Source organism: Benincasa hispida, unplaced genomic scaffold, assembly GCF_027475165.1.
Source record: "Benincasa hispida cultivar pf3 unplaced genomic scaffold, pf3_genome.v1.1 HicScf73, whole genome shotgun sequence".
NCBI lineage: Eukaryota > Viridiplantae > Streptophyta > Magnoliopsida > Cucurbitales > Cucurbitaceae > Benincasa > Benincasa hispida.
The window spans coordinates 1-25,269 of record NW_028326855.1 but is presented as its reverse complement, the minus strand read 5'-3'; the positions used below and the strand labels follow the sequence as shown (position 1 = coordinate 25,269).

Genomic DNA, 25,269 nt, shown 5'->3' with positions numbered 1-25,269 from the left:
CAATACTCGACAATACCGGGAAAAAAATTGGTGACTACATAGATGGTATAGATTTACAAATAGTGTCAAGATTTACATAGTAAGCCCTAATAAAAATAAGGTCAAAATCTTTATTAGGGTTGGGTCATGGGTCTTGGTGAATTTGTGAATTTTGACATTGTTTGTAAATCTGACATCATTTTTATTAGGGCTTTCCATGTAAATTTTTATTAGGTTGAATTCACTCGATTATCGATGGATCGTCACACGTTCCTCGATGCACAGTTACTCCATTTCTAGCTTCATGGTCACTTGATATTCTGCAATCGACACGTGTATACTCGATCACCTCAACATCATACTCGATGGTCGATTACTTTATACTCGATTATTTTGAATTCATAACCCGTTTGAAGGTCACTCGATATGCAGCTTCATGGTCACTCGATACGGCTGCAATCGACACTTGTATACTTGATCATATCAACGTCATACTCTAAGCTCGATTGGGGAATTTTTTGGATGGTTGATTTACATGTACTATATACTTGGTGCATGTTACACGATATTTGACAATACTTGATCAACATTGAAGTTTTGTGTGATTAACCGATGGTTCTATGGTGTAGTGGTTAGCACTCTGGACTTTGAATCCAGCGACCTGGGTTTGGCTCCCGTAGGACCTTTTCTTTTTATGTTTTTAAAATATTTTAAAAATAATCCAAAACAAATACACCGATGGAGCAGCATATTGGGCTTCGATACACAAGAAGAAGAGGAGGCCCGCTAGAGGCTTAGTTTCCGGGAGGCCCATTACATTCGGCTGAGAATCTCTTCGGCCCACTAGCCCAAACAGAACGTCGCGGTGTTAAACCACGCACAAATGGGTTGAACATAAGGCATATCAACGAGACTGCAGAGAGTGAGAGAGAATCAAGGAGTTTCTTTTGAGGAACAGAGGTAGAGAGAAAGAGAGAAAAAGTTGCAGAGAAATGGCTTCGAATGCAGCGGTTCCCTTTTGGAGAGCGGCGGGGATGACTTACATCACATACTCAAACATTTGCGCCAATCTGGTCAGGAACTGTCTCAAGGAGCCTTACAAGACCGAGGTTCTCAGCCGCGAGAAGGTTCACTTTTCCGTTTCCAAGTGGGTTGACGGCAAGCCCCAAAAGCCCAGTATGCTCTCTCTCTTTTCCCCCTATTTTGATTTTAGATCGAGATCTAGGGTTTTCCAGCTCTCTCATTTGTTTTGTTGTTCTCCTATTTTGATGCTGTTTTTGTTTCTGATTTGTTTTCAATACATTGACCTCTTATTCATTCAATCTTTGATTTTCTGGGGTTAATTCTTATAATCGATTGTTGAGGATTTCGGGTAAGTTTATTTCTCGTTAAGGTGATATGAAGATAGCACAATTCTTAGGGATACAATTCGCGTCGTGGTTCTCTAGGGCGTGTAGTTTGCGTTCACCTTTATGCGTATTTGTTGTGATGTAGATGTTATTTGTGTTGCGTGTCGTGGAAGTCATTAGTGTGTTGGTTATTTGTTCCCTTGAGTTGTAGCGGAGCATCTCCTTTCTCGATAATTTTAGTTTTCATTCTCTGTAGTAAGCATTTACTTAGTAGTATCCAAACCTGTTGAGAAATACCAATTAATTGAATAATTTGATGTCTATATGACTTACTTTGCCACTAGCGATTTGATATCCAACATATGAGCCATTTTGACATCCAACATTCCGTTTTTTATGATTTGATTTATTTCAGTGATTGGTTCAAGCTGTTGCACTGTTAACCGCGATGTTAACACTGGTCTGAATTAGGATGACCCCACCAACCTTGCTTGACTGACTGCTCACCAATGTCTCCACTGGAATATGTTGAATTGAAACGAGTTTAAAGGAGAGAATTACATTGGATTGTCGTCATTAAAAGTGAAAACTCGCCTGCTAAACTCATTGGCTCGAATTTCATGCTAATCACCGTTAAGTTTTTGACAAGAGAGAAAGGTAGAAAAGTAAAATGACAAACAAGATATTTTTATAAGATGAATTTTGGTGCTGATATTTAAAATCAGAAAAACCAATTGATTAGACTAAAACAAACCCAAACGGATATTCGTTGGCACAAAGAAGCTGTCAGTGGTCAGTCTTGATGTATCAAGAATCGACCATAACATGTCAGTGCTTTGACCAAATTGGACACATAAAAAACCTTAATTCCCACCCCTGAAGTTCTTTGACCACGTTGTTATTTCGGCCTTCTTTGATCAATGATTGGTGTCCGTGTCATTTGTACTTTTACTCCACTTGGGAGAGATTTATTCACATATTAGCTCATTTTGATTTTAAGGTATGATGGTGCATTTTGTCTCAATTCTGAACAACCAAAGTGTAGGTACTACGTTTCATCTAGAGTGTCGAATCCACATTAGTCTTCTGGTAAGGGGCATGGGATATTTCTTCTCCAGTTTTTATGTGATTTAATTTAAACCCCCAAATGTCTGGGATATACATTAGTAATGTAGCACTGGATAGTCTTTCGTACTCCTTGTCAGTTGATGACAAACATGTTCTTGTCTTGCCATAGATATTTTAAGATAACCAGTGTGTACTGTGCGAGTGAAGTCAATTGCATGGCACCACAAAAATTATTGTTCAAGTGTTCCGCAAATAGTTTCTATGCATATTGGACTCAAAGGAAGCACCACTTATGAGAGTGTATCATTTTCAAAAACTTCTTCTTCTTCTTCTTCTTCTTCCTTTTTTTTTTGAATGTTTGATTGTTTTGCTTTTACCTTTATTCCTTTACTACATTATTTGTGATTTTATTGCGTGACTATTTGTTATAATATAACTGCCTATTCTTGACGGGAGTTGTGAATTTCAGCCATTGTAACTATATACCTAATGAATCTTCATAAGTTGTATCTTCTTTCTTGATCTCTAATTTCAATTAATCTTTGTTACCCCAGCTCTGAGATCGGACACTCCTGAAGCGTGAAGGTGGTGGGAGTTGGCGTTTTGAAGGTGTTTCTGTTTTTATTATAAACATGATCACTTTTTGGAATCAAACCTTTTATGGAAATAAATTGATGAATCTCTGAAATTTCCATGGGGTTGAACCGAACACCCTCTCATTCCCATATTGTAAACCAAAAGCGGTTCATAAGCTCTCATTTCTTTTAAAACCTATTTACAGTTAATTCCAATAATTAATTTTCTAACCGCTGGCGTTGGGCCGTTGGCTGTATTCCTTCCGTTAAATAATGGATTTAATTTTTCATTTATAGCCGATTTATCATTGTCGACTTATGTTATTGGTGATTGTGATATTGAAGTTAAAAACATTTAATTGGTGGTTGATGGTAAATATGAGGAGGGTTTATTTTAATAAGATGGAAGGGTAGAAAATTAATTAAATATATTAAGTTTTAGAGAAAAATACCTTTTTGGTCCCTAAGTTTTAGGTCTGGTTTCTATTTAGTTCTTAGGTTTCAAAATGTTATACATCTAATATTTAAGTTTTGAGTTTGGTTTTAATTTAATCTTTAGGTTTCAAAATGTTACAAGTTTACTCTTGATATTTGAATTTTGCTTTAATTTGGTTCTCATGTTTCGCAGTTTACACTTTTAACCTCAAAATTTTACTAAATACTCACTTTCTATCATTTGGAGTTATTTTAAATAAATTAAAAATCATTAAAATAATTACAATTAATTAAGTTTCATTATTTTGATCACTTTTTAAATTATTAAATTTAAAATTTCACTTCTAATTATTTTTAATAAATTAATCAAAATCGATGTTTATGACTGAAATTAAGTATTTAAAAAAAATTAAGGTTAAAAATGTAAAATATTGAAATCCATGGACCAAATTGAAACAAAACTTAAATCTCAAAGATAAAAGTGTTACATTAAAACTTAAGGACTAAATTTAAACAAAACTCAAAATTTAAAGATTAAATGTGTAACATTTTAAAACTTATGGACTAAATAAAAACTAGAGTCAAAACCTAAGGACCAAAAAGGTATAATTCCAAAGTTTTATTTGCTTGCATCACTTTCATTTTTTAAAAAAGTGACGAATTTTCTAAAATTAAAGTTGGAGGGGGTCAAAAATGTTAATTATCCCTTAAGAAATCCTTCCCAAACACTACAACACCACCTAAATATGATAGACGATGATCAATTTGATATATGAGAGAGGAGGGCGCAAACAATGCAGAAACAACGAAGAAGAAAACAACAAATTAAAAGAAATAGAATCAAAAGCAAATAGGGAATATACGCTAAAAAAAAATATTTTCCGAATAAGGAAGAGAAAAAGGAATACATATTAATATTTTATATACAATGTGTAGTAACAGTAGAACGTTGGTTGATAATTTGTAATCCGACATGTTGTCCAAGCATCATAAGCGTGGCTTGAGGACCAAGCGAAGCCCCAAAAGTCGAGTCATCAACAACTCTCAGCGCTTCCATTGTTGTTGAATATTAGTTACATTTTGATCAGAACTGTCAACAGAGTTCTATCGGAGGATTAAGAAACAAGAATATGGCAGGGGAATTGGTTGCTGGAGCTGTTTTGGGTGCTTTAGCAGGTGAGTTGCTGAAAGGAGTGATCAATTTGATGGAGAAAGCAATTCATTTCAAACCTGTGCTTGAAGAAATCAAGTCACAGGTTGAGTTTTTAATCCCATTGATGGAGCAGCTGGATGATCTTGGTGACAACATATTCCAGCTCCAATATTCTGAAAACTTGAAGCAACTCATACGTAAAGGGAACCAGCTCATTATGGAGTGTGAAGTTGCCAAGCAATCGATTTTAAAGTGTCCGAAGTTCCCGTTTTACACCAAGAAACTTTATAAATTAGACGGTGGACTTGAGAGGGTATCGCACAATTTTGCAACTGAACGAGTAGCAAATGAAGAAACTACAAGATTTGGAGATTACCAATGAGCATGCTAACATAGCTCGATTGTTCGTAGATAAGGTCATGAATAAAGGCAAGATCATCAAGAAAATGTTTATGGGGGGATTAGTGATAATAACGATCGCAGTTGTGGTCTCCACAATTATCCAACAATCAAGCTCCCCTTATTGTTTTACCACGAGAATAATATGGTACTGGGGTTTGTTAGTTGAATTTTTTATTTTACGTTTCTTTGCATTTGTTTGTCACAATATAATATGTACGAAATTTTATTTTCTTCAACCAGGGAAACCAGGTACAAACTTTTTTTATGCTTGGGTAGGAAGGATTGTAGAACACATTAAGGATGACCCAGAGGGAGATTGGTACATATAACTGTATTCCTCTTTATATATATCTCTCTCTCTATATATATATATAGAAAAAGTTTAATTATGAATTAATTAATTAATTATGTGTGGACGGGTTGATAATCGATTTTAATTTGCAATCACCCTATAGGTTCATCTCTCACAGTTAAAGATCACCGCAAGTACAAAAGTCTTCAAAACTCTTGAACATGTTTTTAATCACTTTTTTTAAAAATCAAAACCGATAGAGTTTAAAATGAGTAGAAGGACCTTGAAATATAGGGATTTTGATTTACTAGAATGTGGAGTATGTTTGAGACTGCAGAATGCAAGCTTTGCTGAAGATACAAATAAAACACCAGTAGTAGGTGATTTATTTGTAAGAGGATCATAATTCTCATCTTCCTCCCTTATAATTGGCAAATCACAAGCAAACCAACGTAGAAGAAAACCAACGGAAGGAATACAGCCAACGGCCCAACAGTTAGAAAATTAATTATTGGAATTAATTGTAAATATGGTTTACAATGTGGGAATGAGAGGGTGTTTGGTTCAACCCCATGGAAATTCCAGAGATTCATCAATTTATTTCCATAAAAGGTTTGATTCCAAAAAGTGATTATGTTTATAATAAAAACAGAAACACCTTCAAAAACGCCAACTCCCACCACCTTCACGCTTCAGGAGTGTCCGATCTCAGAGCTGGGGTAACAAAGATAATTGAAATTAGAGATCAAGAAAGAAGATGCAACTTATGAAGATTCATTAGGTATATAGTTACAATGACTGAAATTCACAACTCCCGTCAAGAATAGCCTTATGCAGTTATTATAACAAATAGTCACGCAATAAAATCACAAATAATGTAGTAAAGGACTAAAGGTAAAAGCAAAACAATCAAACATTCAAAAAAAAAAAAGAAGAAGAAGAAGAAGAAGAAGAAGTTTTTGAAAATGATACACTCTCATTAGTGGTGCTTCCTTTGAGTCCAATATGCATAGAAACTATTTGCGGAACACTTGAACAATAATTTTTGTGGTGCCATGCAATTGACTTCACTCGCACAGTACACACTGGTTATCTTAAAATATCTATGGCAAGACAAGAACATGTTTGTAATCAACTGACAAGGAGTACGAAAGACTATCCAGTGCTACATTACTAATGTATATCCCAGACATTTGGGGGTTTAAATTAAATCACATAAAAACTGGAGAAGAAATAGCCCATGCCCCTTACCAGAAGACTAAGGTGGATTCGACACTCTAGATGAAACATAATACCTACACTTTGGTTGTTCAGAATTGAGACAAAATGCACCATCATACCTTAAAATCAAAATGAGCTAATATGTGAATAAATCTCTCCCAAGTGGAGTTAAAGTACAAATGGCACGGACACCAATCATTGATCAAAGTAGGCCGAAATAACAACGTGGTCAAAGAACTTCAGGGGTGGGAATTAAGGTTTTTTGTGTGTCTAATTTGGTCAAAGCACTGACATGTTATGGTCGATCCTTGATACATCAAGACCGACCACTGACAGCTTCTTTGTGCCAACGAATCCGCTTGGGTTTGTTTTAGTCTAATCAATTGGTTTTTCTGATTTTAAATATCAGCACCAAAATTCATCTTATAAAAATATAGTGTTTGTCATTTACTTTTCTACCTTCTCTCTTGTCAAAAACTTAACGGACATATCAGACCGACCCTGACAGCATCTTTGTGCAACGAACCGATGGGTTTGTTTTAGTCTAATCAATTGGTTTTTCAGATTTTAAATATCAGCACCAATTTTCATCTTATAAAAAAAATCTTGTTGTCCATTTTACTTTTCTCTTAAACCTTTCTCTCTTGTCAAAAACGTTACGGTGATTTATGCATGAAATTCGATAATGAGTTTAGTAGGCGAGTTTTCACTTTTAATGACGACAATCCAATGTAATTTCTCTCCTTTAAACTCGTTTCAATTCCACAAAATCCAGTGGACTAACATTGGTGAGCGTCATTCAAGCAGGTTGTTGGTTCGACCTAATTCAGACCAATTGTTAACATCGCGGTTAACAGTGCAACAGCTTGAACCAATCACTGATATAAATCAAATCATAAAAAACGGAATGTTGGATGTCAAAATGGCTCATATGTTGGATATCAAATCGCTATTGGCAAAGTAAGTCATATAGACATCAAATTATTCAATTAATTGGTATTTCTCAACAGGTTTGGATACTACTAAGTAAATGCTTACTACAGAGAATGAAAACTAAAATTATCGAGAAAGGAGATGCTCCGCTACAACTCAAGGGAACAAATAACCAACACACTAATGACTTCCACGACACGCAACACAAATAACATCTACATCACAACAAATACGCATAAAGGTGAACGCAAACTACACGCCCTAGAGAACCACGACGCGAATTGTATCCCTAAGAATTGTGCTATCTTCATATCACCTTAACGAGAAATAAACTTACCCGAAATCCTCAACAATCGATTATAAGAATTAACCCCAGAAAATCAAAGATTGAATGAATAAGAGGTCAATGTATTGAAAACAAATCAGAAACAAAAACAGCATCAAAATAGGAGAACAACAAAACAAATGAGAGAGCTGGAAAACCCTAGATCTCGATCTAAAATCAAAATAGGGGGAAAAGAGAGAGAGCATACTGGGCTTTTGGGGCTTGCCGTCAACCCACTTGGAAACGGAAAAGTGAACCTTCTCGCGGCTGAGAACCTCGGTCTTGTAAGGCTCCTTGAGACAGTTCCTGACCAGATTGGCGCAAATGTTTGAGTATGTGATGTAAGTCATCCCCGCCGCTCTCCAAAAGGGAACCGCTGCATTCGAAGCCATTTCTCTGCAACTTTTTCTCTCTTTCTCTCTACCTCTGTTCCTCAAAATAAACTCCTTGATTCTCTCTCACTCTCTGCAGTCTCGTTGATATGCCTTATGTTCAACCCATTTGTGCGTGGTTTAACACCGCGACGTTCTGTTTGGGCTAGTGGGCCGAAGAGATTCTCAGCCGAATGTAATGGGCCTCCCGGAAACTAAGCCTCTAGCGGGCCTCCTCTTCTTCTTGTGTATCGAAGCCCAATATGCTGCTCCATCGGTATATTTGTTTCGGATTATTTTTGAAATATTTTAAAAACATAAAATGGAAAGGTCCTACCGGGAGTCGAACCCAGGTCGCTGGATTCAAAGTCCAGAGTGCTAACCACTACACCATAGAACCAGTAGTTAGGACGTAAAACTTCAGTTAATTGTAATTACTTGTAATAATTCCTTTATTTTAAAAAAACATATATTTCGTAACCATCTGATTTTCTGTGATTATTCTCTCTCTTTTTTTTTTTTTATAATTGTTTACAATTTTCTTAATTAAAAAGTTGAATTCTCAGCTAAATTTCAAAGAGAAAAACTACATTTTTCATAAGTTAGTTTGATTTTTTTTTAAAATATTGGTAGAAAGTGGATAACAAAACAAGAAATTTAATGATGAAAGAGTTATTAATTAACTTAATTTACGAAAAGACAAAAAACTAAATGATCACTAAACAAGACTTTATAGGAGTAGTTGAATAAATGGCATTCAAGCCCAAAATAGTAGAATTAGAATATATAGTAGAAGTATAAAATAATTGTATATATAGAACAAAAAAATGATAAAAGACTAAAAAGCCCATTTAATAACTTGTAGAAATACAAGTTATTGTATCCATTTTTTTAGAATAATTAAGAAAATTTAGATGTTAAGTGGATATGAAATTCATAACAAATAATCCTACTCTGTGTTTGTATGTTTACAAAACTCTTAATATTGAAAACTATAAATTTGGTCATTATTGTATGCATGATTTGAAGAAAAAATGAAGAAAAATGGCTAAGGAAGCAAAAGTTGCAACCACGAATGCATAGATGAGATCAGCTCAACATCCAACGTTGCAACACAGAAAACTATGCGATGAGATGAAACATGAAAAGAGAAAACGACAAATACGTAGGCAGTGAACATCACATCAAAACGCATTTGATAGCTGATTTGAGACATTCGCAGCAGAGTCAATGAATCCGTGACGCGAGTAGTCGGCACAATAGGGCATGGAATTAAATGCAAGGTGTGCATCATTAGAGAGAGGCAAAGAACCTTCTTTTTTACGCTTATAAATTGTTCATTGAAAATTTACCTAAGTATCAAAATAACCCTACTAAAAAATTAGCTGAAACCCTATCCATTCCTCACCTGAAACCTGTCATTGTTACCACTCCTTCGAGCTTTTTTTTTCAGAATTCTGAGTGAGAGCTCAGTCTTTTTCTCTGAAAAAGGAGAAGAGAAATCATCACCACCATGCAACCATACTGAAGCAACGCCATTAGAGCCAAAGGAAACAAGATATTGTGATCTGTGCCTTGATTTTCTTGACATTTTTATTTTGTATTAAGTTGTAGAGATTGAAAAACTCCTTAATCTTAATATGAATACAATGTCTTCCATATTTTATCCATCCATATTTCTTTTCATAAGCATGTACGACTAAATTCTTAATGGGTTGAGGAAGATAAGCTAACATTTTTACGAAGTTGTGCATAAGTAGCCGTTCATCTTGTTTAATATATACATAGTGAGTAGCTAAGATCAAATCGAGAGATTGATCTAGGTAGAAAACAATCAATTGTATGAGAGAGAATGTGACCGTGGAACTCATTAAACAATGATATAAGTGGCTTTATAAATAAAGATAACCTATTGCAATCAAAACTCATCGCATGCATCCTAAAGATAGAACATTGTGACTCAAGACACCGGGAGATGAAGTTCATTATTTTATGAGTTTATAGCATGAACACATGATTTATGTACTACTTAAGAGAATGTTAGTAAATCTTTCTCAAACCTTGTCTTGTTATTGATATTTTCTCCATTTTCAACACACACTGCTTCATCTAATGTTTGTACTTGTCATCACACATTCATTATCCTTCATCACATCACCATTCACACACTCTCCATCATACACTCCACCATATTTGTAAGTAATTCATTAGCTAAGAAACAATATTTTATTGCATATTTGAAAGCAAACTATTACGTTAAAATGAAACAACCATTTCATCGCACGTTAGTCGTATGTGCCTGAGTTCGACCTTGAAGCTCACCGAGACCACCCTGTTTAGATTTGTACTTGAGTCCAAATAGGAAAACATTGCGTTCAAAATAAATTATTCATCGCATTTAGGATTTAAAGCACAACATAAGGCTGTTATATCATCGCATCATTCAGAAGTGCAACAAGTTTTTGGCGTCATTGCCAGGGACGATGGTAACTAATTTGTGTTGAAAATTTTGTTTTCGATTTTCATAGGCCCTCGACTTTAGGTGTATTACACCCTTTGTCTATGCAGTGGTGCAAGACATTACATGAGTGACAGCACAACGCCTGTGAAGAAACTCGAGTGAAGAAAAACTTGAGCAGAAGCGGATTGACCAAATTCTATTAATTATTGAATACTAAATTTACAGTAAACATACAAATAGATATACATTTAAATTAAATTACAACATACTATATAAGAAAAAGAGTTTAAAAAATTCATATTTGAAGACTTTTTTCTTCACGAATCCTCCCTCAAACAAAATCAGCAACTTATTGAAGGCCTTCTTCAAGATTGTCTCGAACCAAAACTCAAACACAACCACAATAGAGTCCTCTATATTGTCAGGGTGAAAACCTAAGAGTAGTGGGCTCTGACTATTTTGGTTTAGAAGGGAAAAGCCTTAAGGTGGAGGAAGAAGATTGAGAAGTATCACACAAGAACTCAAAAGTTATAGAACACTTCTGTTATTTTTCTCTCAATCGTTCAATCGAAAATCATCCAATCGAGGAGAAAGAAAAACTATTTTTCTTTTATTCTCCTATTGCCCAACAATAAATAACCACCCCACTAAAGTGGGTGGATAGAAAAGATGGGGGAAGGGAGTTGTAACTCCCTTCCTTATTATTCAACTAATAATAATATAATATAAATAGATATGATAAATATTATCATATTATATTTATATTAAATTATATGTTATATCAAATATAACATATAACTCATAGTTTTAATATTGTATCACATACAATATAAACGGTAGTTTTTTTTTCTCTATTTTATGGTATTTAATATAAATATCATTTATATTAAATTTAACAACTATAAATCACATTTATAGAAAATATATTTGAATCTCATTCAAATATTTATTTCCTCCCATTAAGCTATAATGTATCAAATACATTATGACAATTATATTACATATAATTGAAATAATTTAATTATATCATATATAATTAAATATCTCTATTAATTTGAACAATTCAAATTAATCCAAAATTTGATTATCAACTAAATCATTTTGAGCTATCAAGGGAACCTCGTGAACCTGTGGCTTGAAGCTCCAACGGTACAACTAAGTTGGATAGGGAGTATATAATCAAAATGGCTAACCAAATCACCTGAAAATTTTTATGCACCCAAGTCACAAACGGCTCTTTTTGAGCACCATTTGCCTGTCCAGTGTTGGGACCATTTGAAATTTTTTCAGACGGCGATGAACTTTCTGCATCACTTTTAGTAGCATGTGCCTCTTTCTCCAGTATGTCAACAAGTTCGTTGAGCAAAAAGTTCAAAAATTCATGAGCATCCTACATCAGCAGTTCCCAAATAAGATAAAAATAGAAGTAGGTGAAATTTGAATACCATTTTTTTAATTAATTACAATATCGACTTGATGAGTATGGATAGAAATTTGCATTTCATACATGAACTGGAAAGGAAAGGAAAACGAACCGAAATAAAACTAGGAAAATGAGTCCATGTTAATGTAAGAATCAAAGTGGGGATATTCAGAAACTAAATTCAAAACATACTTGGTGCATGTAGCTACGAAAAATCTCATTCTGCTTTTTCAATCTCTGAACAAAGCGCTTTGGAGCAATGACGCCAGTTTTTTTCTTTTGGGAACTAATCTGCAATCAGAGATGGAATAAATGACTATTATATTCCGACCTAGCCATGAAAACAGTTCCTCTTTAAGGTCATAAAGAGAGAAATATCTTGAAAACCAAATAAGATAAAAACATGAAACTTCAATGAGGATTCACGAAAGGATATGTAAAAAAAAAATCTAAAGACAATTTTAATCATTTGGTAAATTGCAGTCTGTATAGAATTCTTCAAGAAGACATAGCCAATGACCTGAAGTGGAAGAAAATATAGATATATGTACAGGACTCACAACATCACCTCTTTTTTGTTTTATCTCCTATCAGTGAAGAAAAGAAACTATATGTCAACCAAAGTAGATCTCTTAAGAAGGAAGAACATACAAACTTTATTTAAATTTCGTTGTCTAAGTGAAAGAATACCAATTGACCTTTCTTCTTTTCTTCTTTTCTTCTTTTTTTCTTTTTTTTGGTGGGGTGGGGTGGTTAAACCAACATAAAAGGAGCGTAAACAAGACTCTAAAACTAAAGTTTACAAAAAGATTCCAGTTGCTAGAAATAGAAGACAATAAAAGAAAACAAACTGACCATACAAAAAAGTCTATTATGAAAGGAGGCTAAACAAAAACTGGGAAGAGTTCATAAAAAACGCTCCATATAAGAGAGGAATACCAACAGAACTCTAATTCACATAGAGAGGTATTGGACCCAGCTAAAGACTCTCAACATCTCTAAAATTTCTTCAATTCCTCTCGAGCAAAATATTCCACACGCAAGTGCACACACAATGGGACAATTAAACCTCATTGCTTTCCATGAAGGTTCGTAACTTGTTAAGGTGTATATATTTTATACATAGTGTACTCACAAGAATTAATAACTATTATGCTAGGTTCATAAACAATAAAGGCACAACGAAGCAGAAATAACACAATTCTGTCGGGTAAGGACATGCAATGAACCCAAGTAAAACACACACCACTTTACTCCCCCATAAAATTACCTGGGTGAACAAATCTGCTAAGCATGTTAAGAGGTTTTCTTCCGCATCTCCAATACTTTTGTTATTTGAGTAATAATCTAACAATTGCTCACGAAAAGGAACACAAAAATACAGTGCCTGAGTATTAAAGAAAAATGGTGAGTATGATACAATTGACAATTGAGAGAGTTATTTGACAAATCAAAGAAAATATCAAACTGGATATTGAGCAGATGCATTAGGATCCAACATAAACACAAGGATAGATGATAATAAATAAGACTAAAATGTCATTTGTTGCATCAGTAAACTATGGAAACTCATAAAATTCATGAACATAAGTACCATCTACGGTTAACACTCCTAATATCCCGCTATTGGATCTAAACTTCTGAATAAGAGAACATAGTTTTTTTCTGAAATTGTAAAAAATTAGCAGAAGATGATCTTTCTACTTTTCACAGTGAACATACTGCATTTGAATAAAGTGAATTCATACAAGTTAACAGCAATATAGTAAATCACTGCAAGTATAAAGCAAAACAGAAAATAAAATAAAATAAAATTTGGACATCCACAAATGATAAACTTTCAACCAAAGGTTAGTGTAGTTCTTCACAGGAGGATGATCCGTCTAATCCATGAATAGTCATTTACAAAATAAGCCAGAGGGAAGTACCCACTTAAATATAATCCTATAACTAACGCAACTCTGAAAAGAACAACACCATAGACCCATAAAATACATCCAAAAGAGAACAAAAAAGAAAATTTGGTAGGAAAAAAGTAAGACATACACGTTTATAAGAAAATCAAAACGTGAAATGATTAATCAACTTCTCACAATTGAGTATATCTAATTGTAAACCCATTGAACAACACATGCATGCTGCATGCAAATTAAAAGGAAGAGATATATAAATATATAACCAAAAATTTCAAAGATGGTGTGAAATCAAAAAAATTGTTAAAGTGTGCACTTTGTAAAACATGTGTAAAACAAAATGAGATTAAGATGTACTCGTGATATATATAAAATAATACAGAATTTCAAAAGATAAGAGGCAATGAATGCATAATACAAAATTTCACAACCGTATTCTTGTCCCCCCAATACTACAAATATGAGCGTGGATTCCAAGACAGCCAACAGATAATTCCACAAGGAAAAGTTATAAGGAAAGGTAGAGAAATCTTACCCTGCAGACGAAGAACCTATACTACTACTTTTAGGTTAAAATTCCTCGTAGTACATACTACAAGTTAGAAATGCAATTACTTGATTGATGAAGAATGTTTACACCAGGATCATTATCCAATCAAATGAATAATCAACAAAAACATATACAGCAAAGGCTCGCAAATCCAATCCATCGACCACCATTCTAGCCTTAAAATAGCGTTGGATGCATCGGAAAATAAACAAAACCCTAGCACAAACTAAATAAGATCCTAGGAGAGGGAACAATAAAATTGAAGGTAGAAGCATCATGCATCCCGTAGACAAGGAGCAAACCTGCAAGACGCTGTTACAGTAGCAAGTATTGCCAAAATTTTCAAGGCCGAAGTAGCGTTCGCCTTCAGGGAACTGGTCACCGAGAGCCTTCTCGAGCTTTGAGCCCGTAGCACCCATCCGCGTGGTCGAATGAAAGAATGAAACGCGACTCAGATCTTAATCAGGAAACTGGTCGCCATATAAAAGAAGAAAACCAAAGAAATCTCTCGGTTCAGAGACTGGTGGGTTTGTCGATAGTTTGAATGGAAATTCTAGGGTTTTTGCGAGCGTGATTGAGTTCAGTTCGTGATTTGTTCGTCGTTAATTGTGGTTGCAGAGAGTGAAGGAAGATGGAAACGAGGGTTTGGATGAAGAAGAAGAAGCAGAAGAAGAAGAAAGGGAGACGAAGGAAAAGACGGGAAGGTCTGGTTTGGAATTAAATCAATCGATGGCTTCTCTTCTCAAAAACGGAGAGCAACATTTTCATGCCACGTGGATCGAACTAAACTCCAACAATCAAAATTTAATTGCCTTTTTCGGATTTCCCTTTCCGCTTTTTTCCCCTTTTTAATTTTTCCTCTTTTTTAATTAAAAAATACTATTTAGTCCTCGTAATTTTTTTTTTTTAATTTTAGTCACTACATTCTATTAAATTTTGATCGACGTATCAATATCTTCATGGAGAATTAGAGGATATAATAAAATTTAGGATTTTATTCTGAAAAATGATAAAATAGGCCAATAATAAGATTTATGATAACTCATGTCATATGCACATGGTCATAAATTTTCAAATTTCTAATATGTGCTTGTCTGGTTTGTAGTTGTTGTTATTGATGAAATTACAAATAGATAGTAACGGTAGAAGGTAATTGTTAGTTTTTCTCAAGAACAATTACCATTCTTCAAGAATAATCGACCTTCTGATTTTTCTTTAGTTTAATCCGCATATTTTATTATTAATTTAGGTTCTGTTTAATTCACTTTTCAAATTAATCTCACTCAATCAAATATCCAGATTTACCCAATTTATATTTTAAATTTTCATATATTATCAAATTTCATTTTATCTAATCAAATTTCAAATTTATTCTAATCTTTGAATTCTTTTTCATTACTTTATACATATTTAAATTTATTCAAATCTTTGAATTATTTTTCATAATTTTATATATTTTTTTAATAAATTAGCTAAATTTTTTTCATATCCTTGAAGGTTTAAATTGTTTGATATTATTAGATTTTTATATTATTTTAATGATTTGGAAAAAAAACATCCACAACTATCACAAAAAATAGTCATCACTTTTGTTACTCACGCGAAGTGTTTATTGATTTAGGTTTTGTTGTGGTTCTTTTTTAACAAGCTATTGTTTTTGCAATGGATTAGTCTTCTCTTTTCCTTTTTTCCTCTTTCTATATATCTATCGATTTTCCTCTTTTCCTTTTCATTTGTTCGTGTATGACTTGTTCTTGTATGACGATTCAATCTTTTTTGTTTCATTATTATAATCAACTTTCTTTGTTTTTCAGCCAAAGAAGATGAAATCTTGTTCATCGGAGAAAATCAAGGTTAGACACTACAATAAATCGAGACTTCTTCGGTTGCGGGAAACACCAAAAATTGGAGTTATGATTTTTTTTCGTGGTGGTTGACTATTTTCTAATGTACCTATGAATCTTGCAAACATACTGTATATTTGAATAACAATTCAGCAGAAATAAACACATTTTCTTCAATCTCGTGAGTACATTATTGTTAATTTTGGTTTATCTAACTATTTTTCAAAATGTAATATAAAGTTAAACATATTTCCATTTTGTCCTCGATAGGACCTAAAAATTAACTAATTTACATTTACAAATACAGTGTAATTGTAAGTCATCCGATTTAACTTTCATTTTTTGTGTTTATGGATTTAAATTAGAGATTCTCCCTAATTTGTCTATTCAAATCTACCTTTTGTTATCATATTATGTTTTATTTCTTTTATTATTTGTTTATGCATTCCATTATTAAATTAATTTTTTGTGTATATTATTACTATTTATATAGTTTATATATTTTAAAATGTAATCTAATGATATAACAATATATCATTGGTATATAAAATATATTTATATACCTATTTATTATCTTGATAAGATTTGTTTTTATATTGGTTTATTTAAAATAAAAAAAATCTAATCCTTATTTTCAAAATTTGTGTGAAAAAAAAAATTAAGCACTTTCCTTCCTACATATTTAAAAATATATTTTTTTTTTTTAAAAAAAAAACCTAATTCTATCTTACCTCCCTTTTATCCCATCATTTTCTCTCTCTTTCCTATTTTCCGCAGTCAGCTTTAGCCATAACATCTCTACACCTTTTAATTTATGCTAGCACCCTCTCATGGGTCACTTTCTTTACAACCTTCATTTCTTTCTTGCATGACTGTCAAATTTTCTTTTGCTAATCATCATCTGGTTTTCTAAGTAGCCGCATGCCATTTTCGGTGATTATCGCACCACAAACACACCATCATGATTGTCCATTGAAGAATCCGTTGCCAATTGTTTCTTGATGAGGACCATATTGACAAACTTTTAGATTTTCGAACCGTTACTATGATTTTGACCCAGCTATATGTTTTTAAGTTTTTGGTTGAGATTGTAGTATATATATATATTGCTTCTAAAAGTTTAGATAATGCAGTTTTCTAGTTGTTTTTGAAGCATTGTCTATTTGTACTTAATTTGTTAGTTTTTGGGTAGTTTGGTCATTTACCAATTTGTATTTTCTATTATTTAAATTTGTTTTGCTATTTTTACAATTTTGAAACCTTTTTGCCATTTTTATAAATGAAACGTTAACATTTTCTATTTCTCTTGTCAACTCTATCTTCATGGAAGTTGAATTAATACTTCTATTATATCATAAAAATTTAATGAATTTTATAAAAAGAATAATAAAATATCATTAATATAAATATAATATAAATAATAGACATATTAATTTATTTATAAATCATAAAATATTTATTTACTCATTTAAAATTTATTCTCAGCAATTGGTGCTACCCTTGCTTGAGTTTGGGTAAAGCCTTTTAACTTCTTTTGAATTTCTTTTATAATTTTTCAGGAATTTACGTTGTCATCAATATTTTGTCGATATTTTCATCTTCATCAAAATTTTAAACCTTGACTATACTTTCAATTATATAATTTTAATCTCTATATTTTCCATAAATTTCAAAATCACTCCAAATATATTTTTAAGAAAATTAATTAAATAATATTTCTATGTAAAAAATACAATATAGGAATATATTTTTAAAATTTATATTTAAAATGTTAGGTAATAAAAAAAAATTAAAAATCCAACCATGAAATAATAGTTTAATTAAATTTAAAATTTATTGGAAATAGAAGAATTAAAATTGAACAAACTAAATATAAAAAAAAATAATAGAAAAAATAAGGACTTCATGGTTTTTTTGCTTTGACATTTTCGAATTTGATATTATCTATAAAATTTGTTTTGAAAACTTAAAAAAGGGTTTAATTTTGATTTGGTCGGTTGATAATTAATTACATTTTTTCTATTAAATAATTATATATCCGCCTCTAGACTTTTTCTATAAAAATAAATAAATAAAAATCCGTTTGTAGACTAAATAGAAGAATTAAAATTGAACAAACTAAATATAAAAAAAAATAATAGAAAAAATAAGGACTTCATGGTTTTTTTGCTTTGACATTTTCGAATTTGATATTATCTATAAAATTTGTTTTGAAAACTTAAAAAAGGGTTTAATTTTGATTTGGTCGGTTGATAATTAATTACATTTTTTCTATTAAATAATTATATATCCGCCTCTAGACTTTTTCTATAAAAATAAATAAATAAAAATCCGTTTGTAGACCTAAGCTTCGATCCCAATTCGACTTAAAAGTCAAATGTATGATCGATTTTTTTTTCTTTAGTTCAATGTATGGAATTGGAACACATTATATAATAAGACTAAATTATCTATTTTGAAGTTAAATTATTTGGCTTAAGTTTAATCAATTGCTTAAGTTCATTGATTTGATCTTCTTATTATTTAAGTTATATCAAGTCGATTAATATTTCTCATATCTATTAAAAATAAAAAGGTAAAAGATACACTTGAGTATAATTCAATTAATTGAAACTATGCTTACCATCAATAAATCAGAGATTTGGATCGCATCACGGTGAAATTTTAGAAAATAAATTTTATAAAGATTTTTTTATTACTTATTTAACTGGTGAGATATTTTAACAATATATTTATTTTTTTTATTTTGGAAACGTATTTTAACACTTTTCTTCTATAATTCTAAGACTCCATTCATATATTGGTTTTATGTTTTATATTTTTTAATTTTAACTTATAAAAACTAATTATTTTATGTCTTCCAATGACAATTTCGATTTTTTTTTCCGAAACATAAGTTTGTTTTCATGTTACAAATAGGAAAAAAAGGTTTTTTTTTTTTAAAAAAAAAAATATATATATATATATATCTTTTTTAATCTAAAAGATAATCTAGTAGGATTTGTTAAATGAAAAGGATAAAAGAATATTTATCTTTCTATTTATTTAAATTAAAAAAAATAGTTAGGATTTTGAAGTATGGTTTTCTTTATAAAGATCGCTTAGCCCTAACTCTATTTTCAAAAAGCTTTTGACAGTAAAGAAAAAAGAGAACAAGTGCTTGATTTTTCCTCTAAAAAAAATATAGTAAGTTTTGCTTTCAATTTGACTATTAAAATTTTTGTTAAAGGTAATTATGGGTTCTAATTATTTTGTTAATTGGATTTGAATAATTTTTCATATTTTCTCTAAAGAGTTTTATTGTAGTTTTGTCTATTTTTTCTGGATCAAAGTTTATTCTTCTAGGTGATTAAAGTGTTAAAAAATGTGGGTTTTTTCAGAATTTACAGCTTTAAATTTCTTGCAATTTAGGGACTGTTTTAGCATTTAAATTGGATCTTTTTGCACAAAAATTATCAAACAACTTCAACATTAAAGGTTAACTTTAGTTCTTAGTTTTGCTTTTAAAAGGTTGTTTTTGCACTGTCTTACAACAATTTAAATGGGTTTTATAAATCTGATATTGGGTTTAAAAGTGTCAATTATTTAGTTAAATGTTTGTAATCTTGGGATAAATCTTTTATGGAAACCAAAATTTTCATAATTAATTTTTCCTTAATTTATGAATGTTTTTAAGGGTTTTGAAAAGTTGAATTGGAAAATTAAGTGGTAAGTGTGGAGCATTAACTCGTTTTTAAGGTTTTAAGAGAATTTAAACCCATAATGTTTAGTGCTTGTTTTTTTATGGTTCGAAAGTCTTATTTTCCAAAACTCATTACGTAGAAAATTACTTAAAGTGGGAAGAATAATAGATAGGTAAGACTAGTTATCTTGGAATTAGTTTTAGATCCGTTAAGACATGATGTTAGTTTCTAATTAGTAAGTTTGGATACGTTTAGGCGTTTACAAAGTTACCATTCAATTGTTTGAATTTGAAATTTTGGAATGAGATCGTGGGATTGGTAATTGAGATAAGTAGTTTCTACATCCTTTCCAAAATATAAATTTTGACTATTGTGGTTTGATGAATTTTGAAATATGTCTGAAAGCACATTTGAAGCATATTTTTTGTGATGTGAGATTTAACTGAATGTAATTTACATATTTTTAGTTGATTTTATAAAATAAAAGTAAATGAATGTTTCGATGATTGAAAATGTTTTTGACTAATCTTGAATTGGAAGGGTTACTGTTTTGGTTTTGGTTGCTTCTGAAAAAAATTTGAAAATTTTGAACGATTTGATTTGACGAGGTTTACTATTGAAATTGGTATTTAAAACTACCTATTTTATTTCAAATATTTATGACTAATATGATTTGGGCTATTTGAGTATGTCAGTTTTGTGTTATGGGAATTGTACGGTAATTTTATTGGAGGTTTTGTGTTATGGGAATTGTATGGTAATTTATTGGCTCAGTTTTGTGTTTTAAGGATTGTATGGTAATTTGTTTTAGCCAATTTGAAATTGATAGTTTTCTGTTCTGACTAAGGCTTATTTGCAAGAAGGTGCAATTTTGTGGTTTGACATTCTTCGAAATGAAGATTCATGTGTATGTTACACTCACATGGCCTCACACTTCATAATTTTTGTTCTGATTGGTTGCCAACCAATATTTCTATTGTTTCTAGTCAGTTGTTAATCGAAAAATTCGGTTGTTCTGATCGATTGATATTTGATGTTTCTGACTGGTGTTACGTAACCATTTCTACTGGGCTCTGATTATACATCTTTCTTTTGAAAGTTCTGAATGATTGAAAGTTGTTTGATTTGAAAAGCATGGATTGATTGAAAATTCTATTCGATTGAACGTATTGACCAACTGAAAATATTTAAAGTATTGAAAGATTTGTGTTTTAGAAATGTACGAATGTTCTGTTTATTAAAGTTTTGAAAGCTTACTTGAATGTTTAGGTTAGTACTGCAAGACTTTGATTAAAAACTAAAAAAAAAAAAGAAAAAAAATTGTTTGAATGTTTAAATTAAACTTCTATGTTTCAATACGTTTTGTTTTTTTATTAAAAAAAAAAAATGTGAACTTAATGTGGAAGTTGCTTATTGAGTATTTTTGTACTCATTTTTGTTTTCCAAAATACTTATGAAAGTGCAAGTAATAGTTCTGACAGTGAATAAAAAATTAGCATTCTGGTATAACACAAGAAGCTAACTCTTGACTTCGGAGTATAGGCTTCTGTTGAATCTTTGATAGTCATAATTGTTCTTAGTTGTTAGTCTTAGTGATTTCTAATTATTTTTTCTTCAGACATTGGTTAAGTACATGTATAAATTGTTAATTTTGGCTTGTGATCTCAAGCAATAGTGTTAAATTGTTAATGAGATTCTTTCCTCTAGTCTTGGTTATGTTTTATGCATTTTTGTTATTATAGTTGTATTTGAAAATATGGGTTGTTACATTTCACCTAATTTATTTAATATGGTTTTTCATTTTTTTTTAAAATTAACATTTGAAGTTTTAATTAAATCCTAGAAGTAAGATAAGTATTTAAAAAGAATTAATTTTCAAGTTAAAATATTTTAGAAAGTTGATAATAAAATAAATAAACTTAAACAAATAAATTTAAGAAAATACTTTCGAAATGTAGTATTTATAAACTATTACTTTTAAGAAACTAAAAACTAACAATCAAGACTCCGTTTGGTAACCATTTGATTTTTTGTTTTCGTTTTTGAAAATTAAACATATTTTATCATATTTCTTAGAATGATTTGCATTTTTTTAAGTACAATGGTTGAATTCTTACCAAAAACAAAAAAACAATTTTTTGAAAGTTATTTTTTTTAGTTCTCAAAATTTGACTTGGTTTTTTAAACCATTGGTGAGAAGTAATAACAAAAAAAGAAATTTAGAGTTAGAAGTAATATCCATAGGCTTAATTTTTTTAAAAAAAAAGAAAAAAAAGAAAAGATGATTACCAAATGGGACTCAAATGATGTATTACCAATTTGATTTAGATGCTTATTAAAAAACAATTTGATTGAGATATTTAGAATATTTAAAATTTAATGCCAGCAATTCATTTTAGCACATAAGATTATTTTAATTTCAATAAAAATGATAATAGACAAGATCAAGTATAAACTATTATCATTATTGTTATATTTGAAATATGAAATTTATATTAGGATAAATAAATTTTAAAATAATTCTCAACTATCTCACATGATAATACAACGAAGATAAAAATAAACCAAACTCGAAAAAAAAAAAGTATTGTCCAAAGTAAGAGACAAAGCCCCATGGGTGGGCCCAAGCCCAAAGGGTATCCAGAAAAGAGCATAGGAGAACGTGTGTCCCAAAAGGAAAATATCAATGCCTCATGATTTGGAGCGACCAGCTGAGCCAATAAAGATATATCAACTAGGAAATAAACAATCCAAGATCGGATTGTCACCTTGCAACCTCTAGCACCTGAAAAGTCCCAGACACCTTTTACTATCACATGCAATATTAGGCATGTGTTAGAGGATAAACATATAAATAGTCTCATTTGACCATCCCAAAAGGAAGAAGTAAATACTCTCATAAGAAGAGAGTCGAACTCAAATATTTTAATACTTAGTTGAATTATTCACTTTTTGTACTAACTTAGGCATCAGAGTATAGTAGGCTCAGCACCACAACATTTCGAGGATCTTTCATGCAAGTCACAGCTTGGATAAAATCGATACAGACGAGGAGAAAGTGAGTCAAAGGTCAAGGTCATCAGGTACCCGCTAGACAATTCGAAGCAAACGAGATCCAAGCACCGACAAAAAGAAAAAAGAAAAAGATAATGATAAATCACATTACAATGCATATAGTATTAAAACTATCAATTACAGAGTTTGTGTAAAATTGCCTAACATTCTAACTCTTCATATAGTAAATAATAGATGATCTAAAAGATGATAAAAATAATAATAAATAATAATAGTGGTACTCAAAAAAAGATAAGATAAAAGATCTATGTTTGTATATTTAAATTTTATTTTATTTCTTAAATTAGTATAGATAGTCATATTCACATTTAAAATCTGAAGATCGTCAATGTTTTAGATATTTAAATCCTCTAAATTTTAAAGTATGTAAAGTGTAGCACGAAATGTTTTTGACGTACCTTTGACTAATGAATCCTATTGCTTATATAGGCTTACTTTTATGTAACTGACACTCGCAAAAGTTGTTACTTTTGGGTGGTTACAGTACCATTACTCGAAAATAGTAGTTGATGCCTCACCTGCTAGGCTTTCCACTAACTCCTTTATGAATTATTCATTATGAACTTGGACCACTACCATTTGGCCTAGTACAAAGGTCCAAAAGTCTTATTTGGCACCCTTATGTTGTTTCGCTGGGGTATGTTTATTGGCTAAAGTGGTGTGATATAATATATTGATCAAGCAATTTCCTCCATAAGGACACAAGTATAAACCCTTGAAGGAACAAGTAATACTTGGTGAGGAATTAAGGTTGAACACAAGAATTCTTGAATGACTCAATATGAAATTGGCAAATACTCAATGTAATGCGAACTGAAGTGTCATGCAGAATCAAGATTATGTTGTCAACATCAACAAGTAATAGAAGAAAGTGTAAAGATGAAATGATAACTAGGTAAACGATAGGGGCCAAGACGTTATCACCAAACTTTCTTTCAATTTGATCCTAAAGAATTAATTCACTTAATTAAGTAAGACATCTTTTCTTCTATTACCCATTCTTTTCAGACAAGATTCCACCACTACCATATTTCAATGGTTTTGTGGGAATATCTTATACTCGTGAGAGATTCCTTTATGTCTAGAAGAATCTAGCGGGTACCATCTTCACTTTGCTCATGTCTTTCCACAATTCCTCCCTTTTTTGAATTATGTAATTGCTACCAACTTCCTCGGTTGGCCAATAGGTCTTGTAAAATATTATCTTTTCTATGATAAAACCCTAAATTCTATCATAATTGTTTGTTTAAAATGTCTATTTTTGTAGGTAAGCTCTAATCCCAACTCAACAAAACTATTTCGGAAGATTTAGAGCTAATTCAAGCAACACCAAAAGATTACTTAACAAGAAGATCTATGATAAATTACCACTTTGCCCCTCAAGAGGAATAATTTAACCCTCTTCAGCAATGCTTGCAGCATCGCGATGCTCCTTATAACACTGAGCCTGACACTAGCTCGATGCTTGAAGACAGAATGCATCTATTTGCTGCAAAATAGGGCAGCGTCGCAACGCTTGACCCAGGTCGCAATGCTCAGAATATTCACAGAACAGTCCACGTGCACACTTTGCGTAACCAAGCGTCAGCACAATGTTGCAATGTTAGCCCAACACTTCTTGGCTTTTTTACAATTTAGTGTTGCAACGCGACGCTATGCCTGTTTATATAAATTTTGTTGTTTCATTTTCATCGAAGGAGGGAAGAAAAACTTAAACTTTTAGAAAGAGACTTTAGATTTACAGAGCTATTCTTGTAAATGTTGGAGAGATTCAATCAATTTATATTCAATCCTTGTACAAAATATACAACTATCAATGGATTTCTTGAAGAATTTCATCATCCATGAGTAGGTAATCTATTTGTAGGTCTCTACATACTTGTTTAAATTACATAAAATAATCTAGTATCTTAATTTATTGGATTGAATATATGCTTATAAAATAACACTTATTTTCATAAAATAACACTCAACAATATGTTTATACAAAGTTTACAAACTACGAGATTACAAGAGATTTAGGACACCAATCCCAACATCATCAATAACTCTTGTTGAAGGACCAGCTTGATCAACAACCGTTATTGATTTGTTTATAACTTTTGTGGACATGTCACTTAATACTAGCTTACTATGAGGTTGATGATTTTTTATTTGGCCTTCCTCTAAGAATGTTGCATTTGTCGATACAAATACCTTTTCATCTTGAGGATCATA

General features: G+C 31.3%; 3 protein-coding genes, 1 non-coding gene and 1 pseudogene across 5 annotated transcripts; 2 read left to right on the top strand and 3 right to left on the bottom strand.

Moving 5' to 3' along the window:
* The first annotated feature begins 881 nt into the window (after positions 1 to 881).
* On the top strand, positions 882 to 3,202 carry LOC150029982 (ATP synthase subunit epsilon, mitochondrial). The gene is made up of 2 exons (XM_090310204.1): positions 882 to 1,155; positions 2,951 to 3,202. Exons 1-2 carry the CDS (start codon positions 972 to 974, stop codon positions 2,977 to 2,979), a joined length of 213 nt encoding a protein of 70 aa, XP_090166330.1. The 5' UTR covers positions 882 to 971; the 3' UTR covers positions 2,980 to 3,202.
* A 1,070-nt stretch (positions 3,203 to 4,272) lies between these two features.
* On the top strand, positions 4,273 to 5,384 carry LOC150029981 (uncharacterized; annotated as a pseudogene). The gene has a single exon (XR_016527226.1). The product of XR_016527226.1 is annotated as an uncharacterized LOC150029981 (transcript).
* Positions 5,385 to 5,749: 365 nt separating this feature from the next.
* On the bottom strand, positions 5,750 to 8,212 carry LOC120085164 (ATP synthase subunit epsilon, mitochondrial). The gene is made up of 2 exons (XM_039041048.2): positions 7,941 to 8,212; positions 5,750 to 5,967 (listed from the first exon to the last, which is right to left on the bottom strand). Exons 1-2 carry the CDS (start codon positions 8,122 to 8,124, stop codon positions 5,939 to 5,941), a joined length of 213 nt encoding a protein of 70 aa, XP_038896976.1. The 5' UTR covers positions 8,125 to 8,212; the 3' UTR covers positions 5,750 to 5,938.
* Positions 8,213 to 8,431: 219 nt separating this feature from the next.
* On the bottom strand, positions 8,432 to 8,503 carry TRNAQ-UUG (transfer RNA glutamine (anticodon UUG)). The gene has a single exon. It is a non-coding gene; the product is annotated as a tRNA-Gln (tRNA).
* A 3,157-nt stretch (positions 8,504 to 11,660) lies between these two features.
* On the bottom strand, positions 11,661 to 15,184 carry LOC150029980 (ubiquitin carboxyl-terminal hydrolase 3-like). The gene is made up of 4 exons (XM_090310203.1): positions 14,753 to 15,184; positions 13,258 to 13,374; positions 12,180 to 12,278; positions 11,661 to 11,954 (listed from the first exon to the last, which is right to left on the bottom strand). Exons 1-4 carry the CDS (start codon positions 14,867 to 14,869, stop codon positions 11,661 to 11,663), a joined length of 627 nt encoding a protein of 208 aa, XP_090166329.1. The 5' UTR covers positions 14,870 to 15,184.
* Positions 15,185 to 25,269: the final 10,085 nt, after the last annotated feature.

Coding starts and splice junctions, on each gene's coding strand:
- LOC150029982 (XM_090310204.1), top strand. CDS start 972: ATGGCTTCGAATGCAGCGGTTCCCTTTTGGAGAGCGGCGGGGATGACT. Junction 1,156..2,950: donor CGGCAAGCCCCAAAAGCCCA/GTATGCTCTCTC, acceptor TTGTTACCCCAG/CTCTGAGATCGGACACTCCT.
- LOC120085164 (XM_039041048.2), bottom strand. CDS start 8,124: ATGGCTTCGAATGCAGCGGTTCCCTTTTGGAGAGCGGCGGGGATGACT. Junction 5,968..7,940: donor CGGCAAGCCCCAAAAGCCCA/GTATGCTCTCTC, acceptor TTGTTACCCCAG/CTCTGAGATCGGACACTCCT.
- LOC150029980 (XM_090310203.1), bottom strand. CDS start 14,869: ATGGGTGCTACGGGCTCAAAGCTCGAGAAGGCTCTCGGTGACCAGTTC. Junction 12,279..13,257: donor TAGCAGATTTGTTCACCCAG/GTAATTTTATGG, acceptor CTCTGATTGCAG/ATTAGTTCCCAAAAGAAAAA. Junction 11,955..12,179: donor TTCGTAGCTACATGCACCAA/GTATGTTTTGAA, acceptor CTGCTGATGTAG/GATGCTCATGAATTTTTGAA.